Genomic DNA, 20,490 nt, shown 5'->3' on the forward strand with positions numbered 1-20,490 from the left:
AGTGGGTTGCTGGTTCCATCCCTGGTCGGAGAGCTAAACTCCCACATGCCAAGTGGCCAAAAAACCAAAATATAAAACAGAAGCAATACTGTAATAAATAAAAGACTTTTAAAATGATCTTCATCAAAACAAACCAAAAAAATCTTAGCAACACATGGATCTCTATGCGATTTTAATCCAAACAAGCTGATTTTAAAAACACATATATGGGACAGGTGGGAAAATCTGAACCCAGACTGAATACTGACAATGTTGTTCAGTCGCTAAGTCATATCCAACTCTTTCCAACCCCATGGACTACAGCACGCTAGGCTTCCCTATCCTTCACTATCTCCTGGAGTTTGCTCAAACTTATGTCCAATGAGTCAGTGATGCCATCCAACCATCTCATCCTCTTCCACTGCCCCTTTCTCTTCCTGCCCTCAGTCTATAGGATTTTTACTAATTTTCATAGATGTGATGACAAAACTAGTTTTGTAAAGCTGAAATCACAATCTGAGTTCTTAAAGAAAAATATTTAAACTAACACAGAAACCAAAAATTCAACTCCTGAAACCCAGGTCAGTGTGGGTTTTAGCTGAATTTCAAACAAGCTTCCTAAAAGTAGGAAGCTCTAATAAAGTTGACTACTGATGCTGTTACCATCCAATACCACTACTATGTTAACTGAGAACGGGAAGGGCCAAAGTTGTTCTACCTTTTAACGGGAGACAAGTGGCATCAATACAATTAATACATACAACAACTACAATAACTGTTAAAACCTGAATCTATATCCATTTTAAAGAGTAGTGTAACTGAATGTTTATAAATATCTAGCCCATTTTAATTTCAGTTGTTCTTACTATACTGATCACTGATGATATAGTCAAAAGGCAAGAAGCTCGATAAAAAGCTAATGATACTACATTTCAAATAAGAAAATACATACCCTTTATTATATCATTAAGCTACAGCTATGATCAGTATAGAAAAATTTGAAGGTAACATGTAGTTAATGATCCTTATGGTTTCCTCTTCGTATCTAGAAAATAGTTAAATGCAAGCATGTGGGGAACTGTATAACTACAGGGCACAAATGTTAACACTGGTTTAAGGAACCGTTTGTAAGGCTTAAGGAAAACTACTCTGCGCAATACGTGTGCTTTAACTAGACGCCATAAATGAACACGAGTCGCTGACAGCAAGCTCACTTTTACTCTCTGATGTTGTAAAAACTACATTATGAGCCTAGGTTTACTGCTTTCAAATATGTTCATGATTATAGTGTTTTATGGGCCCATCCCTCTTTTTTCTCACTTTATTTCACATCCCTGATTTCTATGGAGCAATAAGTTCAGGGTTCCCCAAATTCTGTCCGTCATGATTTCTGCCACATTACCATACCTCTGGAACTAACATTAAGGTTTTTAAGTCAATTATTTTTAAAAACTTGCTAAATTTCCTACCCACAAATAAACCACTATCACCTGCCGTCAGTAACCTAAGCCGCAACAAGGCTAGGAAGCTAGCCAGATGAGGCAGCCCAGGCGGGAGGGCTGGGCCGGGGGTACCTCTCTAGAAGTGGCAGGCTGACTCGCTGCCGACTCCGCTGGGAGAAGCGGAGCAGCTCGCCCACCCCGCCGCCCTCCCGCCGGCCGGCCTCAGGGGAAGGGCTGACCACCTGGCTGGCCCGGACTGCGCGCCGTGGGAGGCCACATCTTGCTTCGCGGGTCTGCGAAGCGTTTGCGGCGAGGAGGGGCGGGGCGCCGGGGCGGAGCCGGGCCGGCGGAGGCGAGCCCGGAGGCCAGCGGGCGCCTGAGGAAGTCGGCCCCCGGCCATTCGGCCGCTCAGTCTGCGGCCCCACTGCAGCCAGGGCGGCCTCCGGTTCCGGACACCGGCACCCGTCGCCTGTTGGACTTTCACACATGCGGTTACAGGCCTGCCACGAGCGCGCCCCCGAGTCTTCCCGCCGTTACCTCCGGACGGGGGCGCGCACGCGCGTCACCGCCAACCTGAGGTCCAGTCACGGTCTTCGGAACATTCGTTCCGCCTACTGCTCCCTGACTTTTGATTGAAGCAACGTCCTCCTCGACCCCCCCTCCGCCCCGCCAAATGGGCTCACCGACATCCGGGGATCGGAGAGCAGGGCGCCTCGGTCACATGACCGCTGGGGGCGTGGTTCTGGCCGCGCTGGGCCAGTGCTGGTAAAGGTTTCCCGCGCCCTAGCTTAGGTAGTGTAGGAGAGGTGCATGTTCGGGTTTCGGCCGATCCTATCGGCAGAGGTCGTTGTCCTCACCTCATCCTCATAACTACCTCCCTTACCGCTCGTCGGGAGGGTAGAAAGGGACTTACACGACGGCCCTGGACTTCCCCCGCTTCCGCATTTGGTAGAGCCCGCCTTGGGCCGGAAGCCGAGGCTATGGGGCGGGATCCCACGCCTGTACGGACGGTGGTGGCCCGAGAGGGTCATATTTAGCGGGGGGAAAAGGCATTCCAGATTTGCTCTTTTAACTACAAGTTTACGGAGCTCTAAAACAGAGGTGAATAAAACTACCCCTGTCCTGGAGAAACGCACGCACCGCTTGTCTGGGAAGACCCTGTAACGGGCAATGTAACAAGCCCCTGATGGGGCCCATTCACTGCGCCCAGGGAAATATGGAACCTGCGGAGGGGCGGATGCCGCGTTCTTGGAGCTTAGAGAAAGCTTCCTGCAGGAGGCAACCTGGGAGCTAAGTTGTTTAGAGTGACTGGGGGTTAGCTGAGGAAAAAAAGAAGAAGACAGAGTATTCCAAGCTTTGGGACAGTCACATGTGTAAGATTTTGTTCAGGAAAGTGGTAACAGTTAATTATGGGGACTGGCAAGTGCCTGGGACCCTGGCTGTGACCTGGTCATTGCCCGCCTTGTACTTTCCACGCTTCCAGCCCCTGCAGAATGACGGCACCTTAGCGCCTAACTCTGGAAATGAGATGTTAGCCCCGATGAGCTGACACCCAACTTCGAGTTTGGAAGGAAAAATAGGTGTTCGTGATGGGGCAAAGAGACCTTTTTAGGTGCAAAGGCTGGAAAGTGTGACAAGTTAGATATATTCTAAAGAAGAATAGGTGAAAAACTATTTGAGGCCAAATTGGGGGAAAACATGCTGAATCATTAATTAAAAATTTACGCACCGCAATTGAAAACAATAATGCTTGAACCATCAGTCATAAAGCCAACTTAACTTGCCTAGTGAATCATAAAAACAGGGAACCATTCAAGGGCAGAATGCTTGCTGACGCTGAGTGATCCGAGAAAACTTTACCAAAAGATGGAATCTGTGTGTGACTAGGAAGAACAGCTGGGAGGTACTGTGATGTTATAAAGAAACTGTAATCTAATCCAGGTGAGATGAGTCTCCCTGGATGATCCAATGCCAAAACATCCACACTAGAGAGCCTAGAGAACCCTAGTGGCTGGATTACATCATCTTTTCATTCTTCGTGTTTAAGAAATAACCTCTGGTTTACAGGTCCCATCCGACAAGATCAAAGCTGCAAGAGAATGGACAGTGAGGTACAGAGAGATGGAAGGATCTTGGATTTGATTGACGATGCTTGGCGAGAAGACAAGCTGCCTTATGAGGATGTTGCAATACCACTGGTAGGCTGTAATGTGTGCTGAGGGTGATGGGTTAAAGGTCTGATCTGGTAGACCCTAGTAGCTGTAGGTTATCAATGGACAAATAAACTAAAGTCAAAGAAATCAAAACTATGGAGTCCTCTGACTCTAGAAACCTCTGGAGAGTATTTAGCTCAACTTTGTATTTGAAGAGAAATGTGGTTCAGATTGCTGAGGTGACTAGCTCAATTAGAGGTCATATGAGAACTAGAACTGAGGTCCTCTGAGCCATGTTCTGTCCACCACACCAAAGGGAGTAAAGAATTTAATGCACACCATGAGGAGGAACAGGAAGCAGTGGTATCTGCGCTTAATTTCTCTACCTGTGGCCTGTCATTTTTAGAAACTCACAGTTTTGGAACACATATCTATTCTAGGTTCCCTGGAAAATATTCAGAAGAGACCTGGCTTTTCTTCTTTTACATTTAGATCATCAGGCTCTTTTCTTTCCTAATCTCTGGAAAATTCTTCTGCAGGGAGTTTGTTAAGCCTCACGTCATAAGATCTAAACGTTTTACTCGAATAAATGCTTACTAAAAATTCTGTCATAGAATTTTTGTCATAGAAGCCTAACAAGAAGAATAAGGACTGTTTTTCTTTAGAGCCTGCCAAGAGTTGTCGATTAAATAGAATTTGCAAGCAGGTGGTCTGCTGTGGCCATACATGTTTTCATTTAAGAATAAGAGGTAATGTGTTCAAGGAATAATACACGTAACAGATAATAAATGACAGCTTAGTTCACGTTTAGAAAAATAATCAAAAGAGCATAATAAGAATTATAGCTCCACTTTCATTGAATACCTGTTTTGTGCCATGGGCTGAGGTTGAAACCTGACTTATTTTATCTATATCCTTAAAAGAACCTTCAGGGGTGATGATGATATCCCCACTGCACAGGAAGAAAATAGGTTCAAAGAGGAGATCTTGCCCAAAGGTTGGTAGCTAATAAGCTAGACTTCGCACTGAGGTCTGTGAGGCTCCAGATCCTGTCCTGTGGACTTTTGTTGGTTCTTTCATTCCACAAGCAGTTCTTTGAAGCCTACTGTGTGCCTTAAGACTAGGTAAACTTAAGGATGTTTCTTGCCCCTCTGAGTCTAGAAAGGCAACATACATCAAAAAATAATTGTAATAGTAAATGTTCTGAGTGGAGGTCATGAACAGCTATGTAGTCTAAAAAGTGACTGCTTGCCTGGCGGGCATTAGAAAGGGCTTCAAGAGGAAAATCACATTTAAGCTGGTCAGAGGGGAGGAACAGAGGGTTAGTGAGGGTAGACAAGCAGTGGGAACAGATGTGCAAAAGTTTTGAATGGCTTTGGGAGATGCTAAGGTATTCAGTGTGGATGGAGAATATAATGGTTTTAAGTAAGAAGAAAAATTGGTCTTGGACCTTATTTCGAGAGGAGCATTTGATACCAAGCTTACCCCTCATCCTGAGAAGTGAGGATCCTCAAAGTAGACATGTGCTATATTCAAAAATACTAGAAGATCAGTTCAGCAGCATTATTAGAGAATGTCTGCCAAGGAGAAAGGAGCCGGTGACAGAGCAGAGAGGCCAGTTAGGAAGCTAATGCAGTGTCTAGACAAAGGAGGAGGGCCTAAACAAAGGCAAGAAAGTGCAGAGGAATTGCTGAATTCTGGACGTGCTAACAGCAGGATTTGGGGACCATTTGTGTGGATGGGGTTGAGGGAGAGGGAAATTTCTATGCTGACTTCCAAGCTGTAGCCTGGCCCTGTTGCTAATCCGTGTCTTTTCCCCAGGCAATGTCTTTTCCCCTAAGGCAGTGTTTGTGTCAGTTAGCTTTTGCTGCTGCCTAACAAATATCCCCAAAATATGGTGGCTTAAAACAATAGCTATTTATGTCATGATTTTGTCACTCAGCTGAGTCTTCTTGTCTTTGCCAGCATGGTTGATCCCTGCTGGACTTGGTGGTGTTTTACAGTGGGCCAGCAGACTGGCTGGTGGCTAAGTAATTCTGGAGGCTTTGACATGTCTCACAGTTACCAGGCTGTCAGCTGGAATGATGAGCTAACTAGGCCATAGTCTCATTATCCAGCAGATTAGCCCAGACTTCACATAGTCATTTTCAGATTCTAAGAAAAGTATGAGAAGAAACTGCAAGGCTTCCTGAAGCCTAGACCCAGAAGTCACATGACCAACCCCAGCTGAGGGTTGGGGAAATAAACTCTGACATTTCATAGGAGTAGCTGCAAAGAACTGTGGCCATTTTTTGATACTTTGTGTTTGTTTTCCAGGCACATAGGCAATTTTATATGTTGGCATTTGTTGCAAGAGACAATAGTGACCAAATTAAAGACATGCTTATTTTAGAATGAGATGAAATTAAACAATTGATTAACCAAGGACATGTTTATGCTTTGTCAGCTATAAGGAGTAATTGAAACCAAATTTTCTCTTTGAGTGCATTATTGCTTTACAGTAAATGATCATTCCTTTCAATTTGTACAAGTATGTTTGAATCTGAGTTTTACCTTTGTAGAGCAAAATGTATGTGATTCAGATATACTTGTACATCTTACAATTAAATCATTTTATTCATATTGAATGTCGTTTTGAAGTAAAAAGTTATTATATTCATATACTGCAAGTTGGAGTCCAGTGGAAAATCCTGTCTAGATATTGAGTAACAGTTTGCTGCCCTTAAAAATAAAGTCTAAATTAAGATAAATGAAAAGAAATATATTGGTATCAGAGAATTCTAGTACTAAGCAGAGTTCTGGTAGTAACAAATTTAAATACAAGGAAGCTGTCAAAAAATTCTCACCACACTACAAAAAACTGATGAACTATGTGAGTTGATGGACATGTTACCTAGCCTTACTGCAATAATCATTTCACAATATATACGTGTATCAAATCATGTTGTACACCTTAAACTTACACAATGTTACATGTAAATTAAATCTCAGTAAACCTGGAAATACATAAGGACACTACCCAGGTTCTACCCTAAGTGTGGCCCATGGCTTACCATTTTCAGACAGTTGTAGGTAAGCTGTGTTGCTTTCTGTTGCCCTGCTCCAGCACTAGAGGGAAGTCTCTTCTATCGTCTTATGTTTCCATGCTCCCCACTTACCTCCATTATGTAACAGAGGCACGTTGGATACCTTTGAATTGTTTTGAATTGGATTGTTTTGAATACCTTTCTCGTGCGTAAGGCATATGCCAGCAGATGTGGCATTCTATAAAGCAGCTTCCCCACTCCACCCGCTCCAAAGGATTTAGTGCTGGCTGATTTCATTGTTCCTAGCCACTAGTGCGGAGAAGGCAATGGCACCCCACTCCAGTACTCTCGCCTGGAAACTCCTATGGATGGAAGAGCCTGGTGGCTGCAGCCCATGGAGTCACTGAGAGTTGGACACGACTCAGTGACTTCACTTCCACTTTTCACTTTCATGCTTTGGAGAAGGAAATGGCAACCCACTCCAGTGTTCTTGCCTGGAGAATCCCAGGGATGGGGGAGCCTGGTGGGCAGCTGTCTGTGGGGTCGTACAGAGTCGGACACGACTGAAGCGACATAGCAGCAGGAGCAGCAGCAGCCACTAGTGAGGATGGCTAGTAGTTCATGCCCTGCCTGTGCAGTGCTGGGCACCTGGCCTGCGGCGTTACCTCACTTAGCCCTCACAGCAGTCCTGAGAGGCGAGGACTACTTTTTACTCAGTGCTGAAAAGGAATCAGAGCCTCCAAAGTCTGAATACCTCGCCTTAGTACCCCAGGAAATGGTGGCGTCATGGGCTAGGATCCCAGTGGTCCAGGAATCCTGTGTCTTTAGCCTTCTGCCACAGTGCCTCCCATACAGGCCCCAGAGTCATGATGCGGTTGTTCTGACTGGAGGTGGATGGGGCACGTTTGATCAAAGTTGTGATGTTTTTTCCTCACTTTTTTTGATTCTTACTCTTTCTGTAGGATATATTTCTATACTACCTGTTTCAGGAACTCACAGGTTTTCATTCTAAGTGTTCTTGAGTTTTAAGGGGTTTGTTAATGCAAAGTAAACCATCGTTCTGAATGTCCTTTGTACCTTTTCAGAATGAGCTTCCTGAACCTGAACAGGACAATGGAGGCACCACAGAATCTGTTAAAGAACAAGAGATGAAGTGGACCGACTTGGCCTTACAGTACCTCCATGAGAACGTTCCCCCCATAGGAAACTGACTCCTGGCTCCTTGTTCATCAACAGATTTTTTTTTTTAAATACAGATACAAAACATTTTCTTTCTGTCTCCAACTTAAATCTTTTAGTGATAGATTAACACTCAAAAATGTGCAACTAATTTTGTGGCAGCGAAATATGATGTGAAAATACTCCATCAGGTTGAGAAGCTGATTGCAGTTTCTTAGGGATGGAGAACATCTGGCCCTTTGAACCTGAAGTTCTTCATTGACTAGCTTGTGTTTGAACATGATTCATTAAACATTTGCCTTTAATTCTGATTTTGCTTTACTGTCAGAGTTCATCACTTCCCAACTACTTATATGTGTCCTGTGATACAGGGATATGAGAGGGAAAGGTGAAGAAAGATGAAGTCAGGCATGAGAATGAACTCCCATTCTGAGACTCATCTGAGTGGGTATATGTGGAGTCTGTAGATGTTGTGGATACCTAGCCTGGTCACTGACTACAGGGATTCCTAAAATTCCCCATGAAATTTTCAAAACTTTGGGATAAATTTACAAATTAAAAGCTATCTTGACAATTAACTTCTCTTCTCCCTACAGCTTTCTCTGGTGCCTCAGGGAAGGTGAGATGGACCACTAGTTTTACCCAGTAACAGGATTCTTTGTTTTCTCAAAGCCCTTTAAGGTGTAACTGAAGCACTGTAGAGTCAATATTTGGTTACACATTTGAGTAAGAACTTGTATTTTGAATAACACACTGATGGACATTTATTTCCCAGAATTATTTGCCTCTGTTACGTGGTATCACTCTTGTTCTCTCCCCAGATTGTAAACTCTGCAGGGAGAGGCCCTGGTTTTTACATCTGTACCCCTCATCATAAAACTGGAAACACTGAATAATTGAAATCTCCCTTATCATTTTTAACTGGGTCATTTTATTTACATACCTTTTAAGAATAAGAAGTATACCACAAAACAAATGAGCTGATTTTAGGCTTTCAATCAGAAACATGGTTGTAACAACTCACCTGTCATCCAGACACACCCAGGCTGATGGGGTCCCTGGGTATCAGTGACTTGCCCAGAAGTCATTCATCTCAGAATAAAGGGCTCAATTCACCAGTCCCTCAGTAACCAAAGACAGCTCAGTAAAAAAGAAAATTACAATGTTCAGAAAAAACATACCAAGAGAAAACAAAGCTTTTCAAAAAATTACCTAAAATTCCACAGTTCTTCCACATTCTAGGTAACTGAGAGCTTTACTACAGCTTTACTTGTGTGCAATACCCAAGACACTGACATCTGGAAATCCAGCCTTGCTTGTGGGCCCAACCTTTCCCAGGAGTATTGGTAGACCAGTCTCACAGTATGAGACTTGTAAACTAGACCGTTGTTCGTTTATCTGCTTGGTTGTGACCCTCATCTGAGAACTGCTCCCACAACACATTTGTGACCCATGATAGGGTGGCAGAACAGTAGCTCACTGCAAGGAATTAGGTGACCAATTCTAGGCCAAATTGTCAACTGCAGCTTTAGAATCTGCCCACCTAGGCCTGGCTGGATGATGGGCACAAGAGATGCTAGGCTGCCCTTGTAGGGTGCCTCCCTAACCACAGGAGCTGAAATACCCGCGGAGGAAGGTGTCTGCAGGGGGTCTGAAGGGCCGTGTCCACGTGGCCCTCCTGTGGTTCCTATGCCTTGGCTGCTGTGCTTTCCAGTTCAGCGCATGTGTGCTGCTCTCTGTGGGAGGCACCCCACTAGGTACTAGTAATGGCAGTGAACGAAATGTACGGCTTCTGCCTTCATTTAGTGGGGAACAGTATTAAACCAATAGGCATATGAATCTATGGTTTTAAATTGTGACACATACTAGGGAGAAAAAGGATGTCCCTTAGGTTCCTAGAAGCAAAATCAGAAGCGGTTTCTTCTGCAAGGAGTTTATTGAGATTAAGCTCCCTGGAGAAGCCTGTGAGGGAAGCAGGGTGGGGTCAAGGAAAAACCTGAGCAAAGCAGGGCTTCAGCTGGAGTCTGGCCTGTGCCTCATTCCTGGGAGCTACAGAGCATGATGTCACGAGAGTCTCCCCACCTTGAGGCAGGGTCCTAGGCCTTTGAGCCCAGTATCTGGTGGTCAGTCACCAGCTCTGCCCTCTTGGGCCTCCCTGGCGGCTCAGATGGTAAGGAATCTGCCTGTGATGCAGGAGACCCACTTTTGATCCCTGGGTAGGGAAGATCCCCTGAAAAAGGGAATGGCAACCCACTCCAGTGTTCTTGCCTGGAGAATTTCACGGGCAGAGGAGCCTGTCAGGCTGCAGTCCTGACATGGGGTCACAAAGAGTCCGACATGACTGAGGGACTAACCAAGGAGGGCACAACCAGGCATTGCTAGGGGACAGGACTCTCCAAGGAATAGTGTAGCTCTTGACAGTCAACAGTGAGGGAGTAGGTGCCCAGACAGACCAAGCAGAGGGGATCTGGGCCCCAACAGTGACAATTGCAGGGTATAGAAAGTAGAGAGTGTGACTGGGGACCTGATTTAGATTAGATGATCACAGTGAAACCCTTTTGGTAAGTAGATTTTATAGCACATATTTTGTTTCTGAATTTTTCCCATTCTCCAGTCAAGTGGCCAGATCCTTAGTGCTTCCTGTTCACAGCAGACAGCACATGCTCAAAACCAACCCTCATCCTTGTTTGAGGAGCAGGGAAGGGATGGAGAGGAGGAGCCTCTTAGGAGCAGTGGAAGTCTGTGCCCCAGTGGCTGGTGGTACCCAGCGAGATGGTGATCTTCAGAGGCTTGAGGTTTGGGGGTCCCCCAAAGGAAATCTGAAGTCAACCTGAATCTCCCTGCCAGAGCAAAGACCCCTGAGGACTGGAACCACCTCCTTCAAGGGCCCTCAGAGTTGTCAGTGAGGATAGGAGCAAGCATGCAGATGGACCGGAGGTCCTTGCCCATTTTTGAGCATACGAAATGCTTGTGAGACCCTCAAAGAGGAAAGGATGCCTCAGTGACCAGAGATCTAATTGCTGCTGCAGCACAACAGAATGGAGCCAAAAATACTTAGTTTGCTCTGAAAAAATCAGAAAACGTGGTATTTCTTGTACCCTCCTTGAGTTTGTGAGCCAACACCTGACAGATGGGTAGGAGTAGCCAGGGGAAGAATTGGAGGGTGAGGGTTGATGGCCGAGAGCAAATTGCGTAAAGCCCAGAGGTGAAACTGGCATCAGAAGCAAGGTGGGCGGGGAGGCAGGAGAAGGTAGGGGAAGGCCTGATCAGATTTTATTTTATTTTTTAAACATAGATCACTCTGGGTTTGAGTTGGTAAGAACAGAAACAGAAAGAAGAGGTTTTGCCTTGGCTCAGGCGAGGAATGGTGATGGCTTGAAGCAGCAAGATGGAGGGTGGCAGTAGAGGGACCTGTCCTCACATGCTGAGTGAGAGGTGTCTATCAGGCAGCAAGCACCCTAGGTGGTGGCTGTATGGTTCAAAAGAGACTTGGGTGTCCAGTGTGAGCACTAACCTGTGACCAGGAGGCAATTCTCTGAGCCAGACCCAGGGCTCTGGATGTAGCCTCTGTCCTATAGAAATGGAGGATCTAGTCCAGGAGTTACCCATCCTTTGAAGTCCAACTTAAACCCAATTCTTAATACTATAGTAAAAATAATACTGTTAACTGAGCACTTATTCATGTTCTAAACACATGACCAAGAGATGGAGGCTTAACATTGAACAGCTTCTTCCAAGATAAAGTCACTTAAATAGTAAATGGGTTCCAACCTAAGTTTACTGATCCTAAAACCCACATCCTCTCCCTGGACCATGTTATGCCCCCTGAAAAACTTTTGACCACTCTGCTCTGAACTGGGAAGAAAATCCTGTCTGATTATTTAGAACTTCCAAACGTTTACCTTCCTTTATAATTGAGAGAAAGAACTGAAAAAATAATTTTTATTAAGATCCCAGGAGTCATGAAGCAGGAGACCACAGGTTGACCCCTGGGTTGGGAAGATCCCCTGGAGAAGGGATAGGCTACCCACTCCAGTATTCGTGGGCTTCCCTGGTGGCTCAGCTGGTTAAGAACCCACCTGCAGTGTGGGAGACCTGGGTCCAATCCCTGGGTTGGGTGGATCCCCTGGAGGAGAGCATGACGACCTACTCCAATATTCTTGTCTGGAGAATCCCCATGGACAGAGGAGCCTGGCAGGCTACAGTTTATGGGGTTGCAAAGAGTTGAACACAAGTGAGCTACTAAGCACAGGAGTCATGAAACATTTACAAATACAACCTATTACCAAACCCATATATAATTCATGTAACTCTTAATTTTACCATTATGAGTTATATTGTTATCATTATTATATTGTTATACAGTTTTGTATACAAGGTCAAATCCCTTGGAGAAGGAAATGGCAACCCACTCCAGTACTCTTGCCTGGAAAATTCCATGGATGGAGAAACCTGATGGTCTACAGTCCATGGGATCGCAAAGAGTCGGACAGGACTGAGCAACTTCACTGGTTCACTGGTTCAGCCCTTCAGATGTGTTTTCAGATTTTGGTGCTTTGACAGCTTCATGTCAATGCTACCTGGTCCCCAGCAGGGGGCACTCAGTTTCTTTAAGAAAGTCTGAATTGCTGGTGGACCTTTAAACTCTAAACTCAAGGTCCTGAATAAATGTGGTGTTTTGCTTGGGAGTGATTCTGCATATCTGGGTTCGTGTGCTGGGTATGGGTTTCTGTGAATCCCTGGAATTTCGGCCGGCCACACACGGCCTGGGCAGCTCACCTAGTGGGCTCCACACTCCCGTTTTGTAAGGATCCAAGAAGGCACGTGGAAATTGTGGGCAGTTCAGAACTTGGGCTACAGTGAAAAAGAGCCAGAATCAGGGTTTTGCCCACCTGAGACTCAAGCTCATACTCACACTCAGGCCTGGAGATTCCTTACTATGCTGTTCTCCAGCTCTTGGTGTTATTTGGAGATGCTATTCACCATCATAAAATGAACCATTAGGCTCTAGAAAGACTATTTCCCAAAGTCTCCTTTCTTGACTTAACCCCGCTTCACCCACAGTTAAATTCACCCCCCAGTCCCTAGCCACGCTTCCCCCCATCGTGGGCTCCTGTGGAAAGGGCGGGGGTGGGCAGTCAGGGACTGGCAGGCGAGGGCAAGTGCATGGTCACTTGAGAAGACACCCATCTGCGGCCTTCCTGGCCTTGGCCTCTGCACCTGCACCAACCAGGACTGGCTTCATGGGCACACAGCCTGTGCAGACGCACCGGCCCCGCATGCAGAAGGCCCCCACCGTGGCTGTCTTGAAAACTTTAATCATTTTTGAACAAGCGGATCACGTTTTCATTTTGTTCCAGGTGCCCGAAATTATGTAGCTGGTTCTTGGCACCCATCTAAGGGGTTCCATGATGGACGGTGCCCTCACCTTGGGAGTGACAATGTAAGACACCATGAGCATTGGCCTTAGGGGTGACAGAAGAGCAGGCAGGAAAGTCAGAGAAAACCTGAGGCCAACCTGCAGGCTTCCTATGCAATCCTGGAAGTTATTCCGTTTCCTCACAAAGTCGTACAATGCGTTACTGAAAGTGTTTCCTGAGCTCCTATGTCATTCTTGTTGCCTGAAAGTGGCCCCTGGGGTGAGGGGTATGTAGAGAAATGCTGGAAGTGCAACAAGGTGGTTTTGTGGACGGCTAAGCAAACCTCAAGAGAGGTGTTCACCCAATCCTAGGTATGCTTTTGCCCAAATTTCATCTGGAGCTCAGCCAACTGCTACATGGATGTGTACCCTGTGGCCCTGAGTTCAGCAGTGCAGCTGGCTCAGAAAAGGGCCTCTGACTAAGAGGAGGGGCCCAGCTGCAGAGCTGGGAACTTCAGTCCATGCATTCCTTCAGGACGGTTCAACCCAGGTTTTTCTTTAGTTTACCTTCTGTGTTGGGCCATATGCAAAAGCTATTTTTATAGGTCAAAATAGTCACCATTTGCTCTGTTTTTAGCTAATATTATTCTTTCTTAGAGCCAACTGTGCATGAATACACCCAAAGACACAGCATACACAAGGCACACAAACCAGACTTGATGAGGGAGGCAAGGATCTGGCAAAGGGTGGAGAATTTGAAAACAGCCAAATGACTGGAAAGGAAGTGAGAGAGGTTGATGTGTAAACCCATCCCCGTGATTCCATGCCTAGCCTGTGACTCAGCTCCCCTTTATCGTGGCCACCACCCAAGGACAAGGGGGTTTTCCTCCGCCCACGCCATGGTCTTGCTGCCTCTCTCCAGGCACCGCTCCTGGCGCCGCCTCCTCCTCTGTCAGCTCAGTCTCAAGCCCTCCCCCCGACCCCCTTGCCATGCTCACAGATTGGTATCCACTTTAACTGGCAGGCAGTCTAACTGTCCGAACTTCTTGAGGAAGAGGGAGATCACTAGTGGGAACACCCTTGTATCTGTCATCCAATAAGACACCCCCCCACCTCATCCTCCCTCAGTGCAGCCCAGACAGATGTGCCTGGTGAGGCCCTTCTCTCCTGGCCCATCTTTTTGTTTTATTAATTTAAGATAATTGCTTTACAGAATTTTGTTGGCTTCTGCCAAACAGCAACAAGAATCAACAACCATAGGTATACATATATCCCCTCCCTTTTAAAACTCCCTCCCATCTCCCGCCTCATCTCACCCCTTCAGATTGTCAGACTTTCAGATTGTCACAAAGGCCATGTTTGAGTTCGCTGAGTCACAGAGCAAATTCCCACTGGCTATCTATTTTACATATGGTAATGTAAGTTTCCCTGTTACTCCCTTTCCATGCATTTCACCCTCTCCTTCCTCCCCGCTACCCATGTCCATAATTCTGTTCTCTATGTCTGTGTCTCCGTTACTGCCCTGCAGATAATTTCATCAGTACCATCTTTCTAGATTCCATATAAGTCAGAAAGAGAAAGATACGTTTTGTATACTGGCCCATCTTCCTGGCTTTGCTTTTCCAGCTGCTCTCCTCCCGCCCAGGCTCTCAACTCTCACGGCTCTGTGGGTGTTGAAAGATACTCTTTCTGCTCCATTCACAGCTCCTGCTCACCCGGGGCTGCCCTCTAGGAGATTCAGTCCTCACAAGTCCAAGTTCTTAGCCCTGGAGGACAGGCAATAGTGGTTCCAGGAGTATAAGAGAAATGAGCCCCAGGCCAAGCTGGAGGATTCCAGGTAGACTGGACTCGAGACAGGAGTGGAAGGGTTGTGCCTCTGGTCCCCCTCCTCCTATTGACTGCTTCCTGCCTCTTTCACCCAATTACTTTCTCTAAGATCAATCAAGGAATCACTCTTTCTCTGTGTATGTTCCTATTTCTGTTCTTGCTTATCTCCCTTTCACTTATTTACCTAAATATCGTTCTCTGTACATTAGACTTATCTTTCTTCTTTCATGTTGTAAATTCCTTAAATAGAACCCACATCACCTTTACATCTTGTTTTATTTTACATAAAAGTTACTTATGTGAAATTACATAGAAATAAAATATATACAACCCCCTGCACTATTTTCGCCTGGAGAATCCCGTGGACAAAGGAGCCTGGCAGGTTACATTCCATAGGGTCGCAAAATTGGACACGACTGAAGTGGGAAATAGATGGGGAAACAGTGGAAACAGTGTGAGACTTTATTTGGGTGGGGGGGGCTCCAAAATCACTGGAGATGGTGACTGCAGTCATGAAATTAAAAGACGCTTACTCCTTGGAAGGAAAGTTATGACCAACCTAGACAGCATATTCAAAAGCAGAGACATTACTTTGCCAACAAAGGTCCATCTAGTCAAGGCTATGGTTTTTCCAGTAGTCATGTACGGATGTGAGAGTTGGACTGTGAGGAAAGCTGAGCACTGAAGAATTGATGCTTTTGAACTGTGGTGTTGGAGAAGACTCTTGAGAGTCCCTTGGACTGCAAGGAGATCCAACCAGTCCATTCTGAAGGAAATCAGCCCTGGGATTTCTTTGGAAGGAATGATGCTAAAGCTGAAACTCCAGTACTTTGGCCACCTCATGCGAAGAGTTGACTCATTGGAAAAGACCCTGATGCTGGGAGGGATTGGAGGCAGGAGGAGAAGGGGACGACAGAGGATGAGATGGCTGGATGGCATCAAGGACTCGGTGGACATGAATCTGAGTGAACTCCGGGAGTTGGTGATGAACAGGGAGGCCTGGCGTGCTGCAATTCATGGGGTCGCAAAGAGTCGGACACGACTGAGTGACTGAACTGAAGTGATTTAGCTTGCACACACGCAAAACATATACAGGCTGCTGCAAAATATAGTGGCTAAAAGTACAGACTTTGGAGGCAGAAAGACCTAGGTTCAAAACCCAGAGCAGAAAAAAAAAGCACATCAGGTGCCTACCCCCAAACAAGTTACCTTTCTGAACCTGAGTTTCCACATTGATAATTGAGTTGACAATACTGCTTACATGATGGCTTGCTGGAAGAGTGAATGAGACAATGCAAGTGAAGCACTTAGAAATGTTTCTGGCACGTGGGAAGCACTTGATAAATATTAGCTGTTGTTTGTTTTCAGTATAATAAAATAAGCATTTCCAAAAATTTTCTACACTGACCATCTGAAGTCAAACAAAGGATAATTAATTTTCTTATATAAAGAATCATTTCTAAATAATCCTTGGGTATTATTTTATATAGTAGAAACAGCAATGAATTAGAAGGCAAAACATCTGGGTTCAAATCCTAGACCACCATTTACCAGCTGCGTGACCAGGAACCTGCCTGTCAACCTCTCTGAACCTACATCACGGACTTAGTGAATAAAATGTGTACAATAAATTCAAAACTGTTTTGTAGTTATAAAGAACTGTATACACTTGTGTTAAACATCATAATTTATTTGCTTCATAAGTTGAAATTGATTCTAAAATTCATATTTCATATAGCTCTTAACATATGTGCTAATTTAAACACAGAAAATGTACATGTAGGCAAATCTATATACAAATTATGTATGTAGGTAAACATGCTTTTACAAATCTGGAAGGAAAGACAACAAATTCTTGGTAATTGTTACCTCTAGGGACAAAGTTAGACCAGCCAAGAAAGAAATTGGCACCTCTTAACTCTAGCTCCTTCTAGAAAAGAGTAGTGCTGAGATTATGGGTAACCTTTGAAAATAAGAATGTAGATATTGTGAAAGTCAGAACGGCATTGCTTTTTAAAAAATGTTCTTGCTGCCTTTGAATAAAGATTTGGAAAGTACATTAAAACTTGCATCAGATTTTGATAACTCACTCTACTGACATTCAGCAGAACACCGGCTTGGTGTGAAGCACTCTGGGGGATGCAAAAGTAGATCAGATGTGGGATTTTACCTGAGATTACAACATGTCAGATCAGATAAGACACTGAGGCAAAGGGTCATAATCTAAAAATACAGTGGTCAGTGTGCCTGGGGTACTGTAAATACTTACTGGATAGATGGACACAGAGGTGGATGGATGGGTGGATAAACGGATGGATGAACAGATGAAGATGACGCCATGAAAGCAGGAAATCAGAAGAGAAATAGATCTAGAGTTGAGAGAATTTAGAAAAGCTTTGTAGGAAAGATAGCCTCTGAAACACGGGCTAGATTTCGACATCTAGAGATTAGAAGGGGAGTTAGGAAGATGGGAAGGTCCCTTAGTGATGGTATCCTGTCATTTCTGATTCAATCCCAGCTTTTCCTTCCCTCTCTCACTTCCTTCCAGTTAAGAGACAGAGCTAGTGTGTTTGGAAACAAGCTATTTTGGTTGTTAGTAACTGGGATGGTGGGGAAGGGAGATGTCAACAGTTACTACTGCATTTAGTGGTATGTTGGCCAGAGTTGTTAAATATACTGCAGTAAAGAATTGTTCCAAAATATTAACGGTGACCACGCTGAGAAATACCAGTTAGTGAGAGAAGCATCATAAATAGATTTTTACAGTGTCATAAAGAAAGTGCTGACAGATACATGCACATTTTCTGCTTTTGTCAGCCAAGTCGAATGTTGTGACGTTTCTTCCAGGCAAAGGAGAAGGAAATAAGACTGGAAAGTACCATGGTGGGTGTTGAGCAGGCAGATGGCTAGTCCACAGTGATTAAACCTAGCTCTTGAAGAAAAGGGGGCACAATCAAGGTCTTTGATTAGGGGAATGATCTTGTCATACCTCCACTTTCAGTTCAGTTCAGTTCAGTTCAGTTCAGTTCAGTCACTCAGTCGTGTCCGACTCTTTGCGACCCCATGAATTGCAGCACGCCAGGCCTCCCTGTCCATCACCAACTCCCGGAGTTCACTCAGATTCATGTCCACCGAGTCCTTGATGCCATCCAGCCATCTCATCCTCTGTCGTCCCCTTCTCCTCCTGCCTCCAATCCCTCCCAGCATCAGGGTCTTTTCCAATGAGTCAACTCTTCGCATGAGGTGGCCAAAGTATTGGAGTTTCAGCTTTAGCATCATTCCTTCCAAAGAACACCCAGGGCTGATCTCCTTTAGAATGGACTGGTTGGATCTCCTTGCAGTCCAAGGGACTCTCAAGAGTCTACTCCAAAACCACAGTTCAAAAGCATCAATTCTTTGGTGCTCAGCTTTCTTCACAGTCCAACTCTCACATCCATACATGACTACTGGAAAAACCATAGCCTTGACTGGACAGACCTTTGTTGGTAAATAATGTCTCTGCTTTTGAATATGCTGTCTAGGTTGGTCATAACTTTCCTTCCAAGGAGTAAGCATCTTTTAATTTCGTGGCTGCAATCACCATCTCCAGTGATTTTGGAGCCCAAAAAAATTAAGTCTGACACTGTTTCCACTGTCTCCTCATTTATTTCCCATGAAACCTCCACTTTAAGAAATGCCAAATCTTTATCTTAAAGAGAACCAGAATATGAAGTGATAAGCTAAATTTTTTCAGCTTTACCCTGGTTTTGCATCAGCCAATGCTAGGTAGTCTTCCTATATTTTTTAAACTTCTGCAAATTTGAAGTACAATAAAGTAAATTCATTCAACAAGGAAAACAAAACCTAGGTTAGATCCATACCTCACACCACATATTCAAGATGGTTTAAAGAATTCAGCATAAAATATTTTAAAGATGTTGGGAGAAAATGTAGTTGAATACTTTAGGAAACTTAAGATAGGAGAGGCCTTCTTAAATCTACAAACCCCAGGAATCAGAAAGTACAAAAATAGGTGAGCTTAAGATTTCTACATGCAAAAGATATAACATTGAAAGAATGGAAGTTGGTTTTAACTTATATAACAAAGATCATTTCCCAGATAACCCATAAGGCTTCTATAAATTAATAAGAAAAAAAAAAACACCCAAATAGAAAAATAGGCAATAGGTCTAGTCAGGCTATTCACAGAAAGAAAACAAAGGTACAAAACATGAAAATATGATTATGGCAAACTCTTCAGACTGAGTCACTCAACTCTGCCTACCACTCTGTAGCTTGCCTCGCCACATGCTGGAGCTTGAAGAGTTAATGCCGACAATTTTCCAGTTTCTTTAGGGCTGAGCTTCTGCATGTGCCCTGGCTTTCCCTGGGCAGATGCACCCTCCAGGAGATCTACTGACTCTGCTGGTACACAGAGTTAAGGATTTCTTTTTTTTTCCTTCCCTTAACAGAGTTAAGGATACAGAGTTTCTTATTTTTCGTGACTAGTTTGATTTTTTTTTGTTTTTTTGGTTCATCAGTATAATAGAGATCTGTGTCTAGATGCAATCTCCAGCTTCATGGGTGTTGTGGACAGGGTGCAGGGCATTTCTTAGGCAGCTGAGGCAGCGTGGTCCTGGAGACCAGGCCTGGCTGAGGTTTCCTGGTTTACAGATTGCTGCGTCAGCAGTTTGTACACAGCTTTCCCAACCCCCAGGTTTCCTGGTCATGGCAGGAGAGACTCCTTTGCTAGATCTGTTTTGAGCTGGAGTTCCAGGAGTCAGTCCTATAAGACCAAACTAGAACTTGCTTTTCTGGCTAATCCGACAAAACTATAAGCACCCAATTCCCTATTTTAATTCAAGTAGTTACCCTACCCCACTATCTTTCTACATAAACTGGTAGAGTGGTTTCTGTTATCTGTAGTTGAACGTTGATACAATGATCAACCTTACAAATAATCAAAGAAATGCAACTTACACCAAAAATGAAATAATTTCTCATTCATCAGAATGTGAACACTTAAAGTGAAAGTCACTCAGTCGTGTCCAACTCTTTATGCCCCCATGGACTATATACAATCCATGGAATTCTCCAGGCTAGAATACTGGAGTGGGTAACCTTTCCCTTCTGCAGGGGATCTTCCGAACCCAGGGATTGAACCCTGGTCTCCCACATTGCAGGCAGATTTTTTACCAGCTGAGCCACAAGGGAAGCCCATGAACACTTAGAAACATTGGTAAAATTCATCATTGGTGAGAATGAGAAGAAATGGGTGCTTTCTTGGTGGCTGTTGGAGCCGCCTTTTGAAAAGCAGTTTGGCAGTATTTATCCAAATGTAAAATATGCATCACATTCAACCCAGCATTCCACCTCTAAGCATCTATCAAAGAGAAACACTACCACCTATCCTGAAGGAAACATCTTCCAAGGATATTAATCGCATCGTTGTGAGAAATGGAAAAATAACAATAGCCGAAACATCCATCAAGAGGAAATAGTTAAGAAAATTAACGTACAACTATCCTTTGGAACTTCTCCACAGT

At 44.6% G+C, this 20,490-nt stretch overlaps 2 protein-coding genes across 5 annotated transcripts in view; one reads left to right on the forward strand and one right to left on the reverse strand.

Annotated features, from left to right (window-relative positions):
- Nucleotides 1-2,076, reverse strand: part of CEP63 (centrosomal protein 63) — a 79,811-nt gene extending 77,735 nt beyond the window's left edge. For both annotated transcript variants that reach the window (XM_068974230.1, XM_068974222.1), the window contains exon 1: nucleotides 1,959-2,076. The gene's annotated coding sequence lies outside the window, so the exon portion shown is untranslated. The remainder of the gene's footprint in view (nucleotides 1-1,958) is intronic.
- A 335-nt stretch (nucleotides 2,077-2,411) lies between these two features.
- On the forward strand, nucleotides 2,412-8,001 carry ANAPC13 (anaphase promoting complex subunit 13). 3 transcript variants are annotated; one of them, XM_068983006.1, is made up of 3 exons: nucleotides 2,412-2,522; nucleotides 3,489-3,619; nucleotides 7,686-8,001. In XM_068983006.1, exons 2-3 carry the CDS (start codon nucleotides 3,521-3,523, stop codon nucleotides 7,809-7,811), a joined length of 225 nt encoding a protein of 74 aa, XP_068839107.1. In that variant the 5' UTR covers nucleotides 2,412-2,522; nucleotides 3,489-3,520; the 3' UTR covers nucleotides 7,812-8,001. The 3 variants fall into 3 exon arrangements, with proteins under 3 accessions (XP_068839107.1, XP_068839100.1, XP_068839115.1); XM_068982999.1 differs by lacking the exon at nucleotides 2,412-2,522 and adding an exon at nucleotides 2,653-2,794; XM_068983014.1 differs by lacking the exon at nucleotides 2,412-2,522 and adding an exon at nucleotides 3,280-3,324.
- The last annotated feature ends 12,489 nt before the right edge of the window (nucleotides 8,002-20,490 follow it).

The sequence above is a fragment of the Capricornis sumatraensis genome, chromosome 1 (assembly GCF_032405125.1).
Source record: "Capricornis sumatraensis isolate serow.1 chromosome 1, serow.2, whole genome shotgun sequence".
Taxonomy (NCBI): domain Eukaryota; kingdom Metazoa; phylum Chordata; class Mammalia; order Artiodactyla; family Bovidae; genus Capricornis; species Capricornis sumatraensis.

Coding starts and splice junctions, on each gene's coding strand:
- ANAPC13 (XM_068982999.1), top strand. Junction 3,620..7,685: donor AGGATGTTGCAATACCACTG/GTAGGCTGTAAT, acceptor GTACCTTTTCAG/AATGAGCTTCCTGAACCTGA.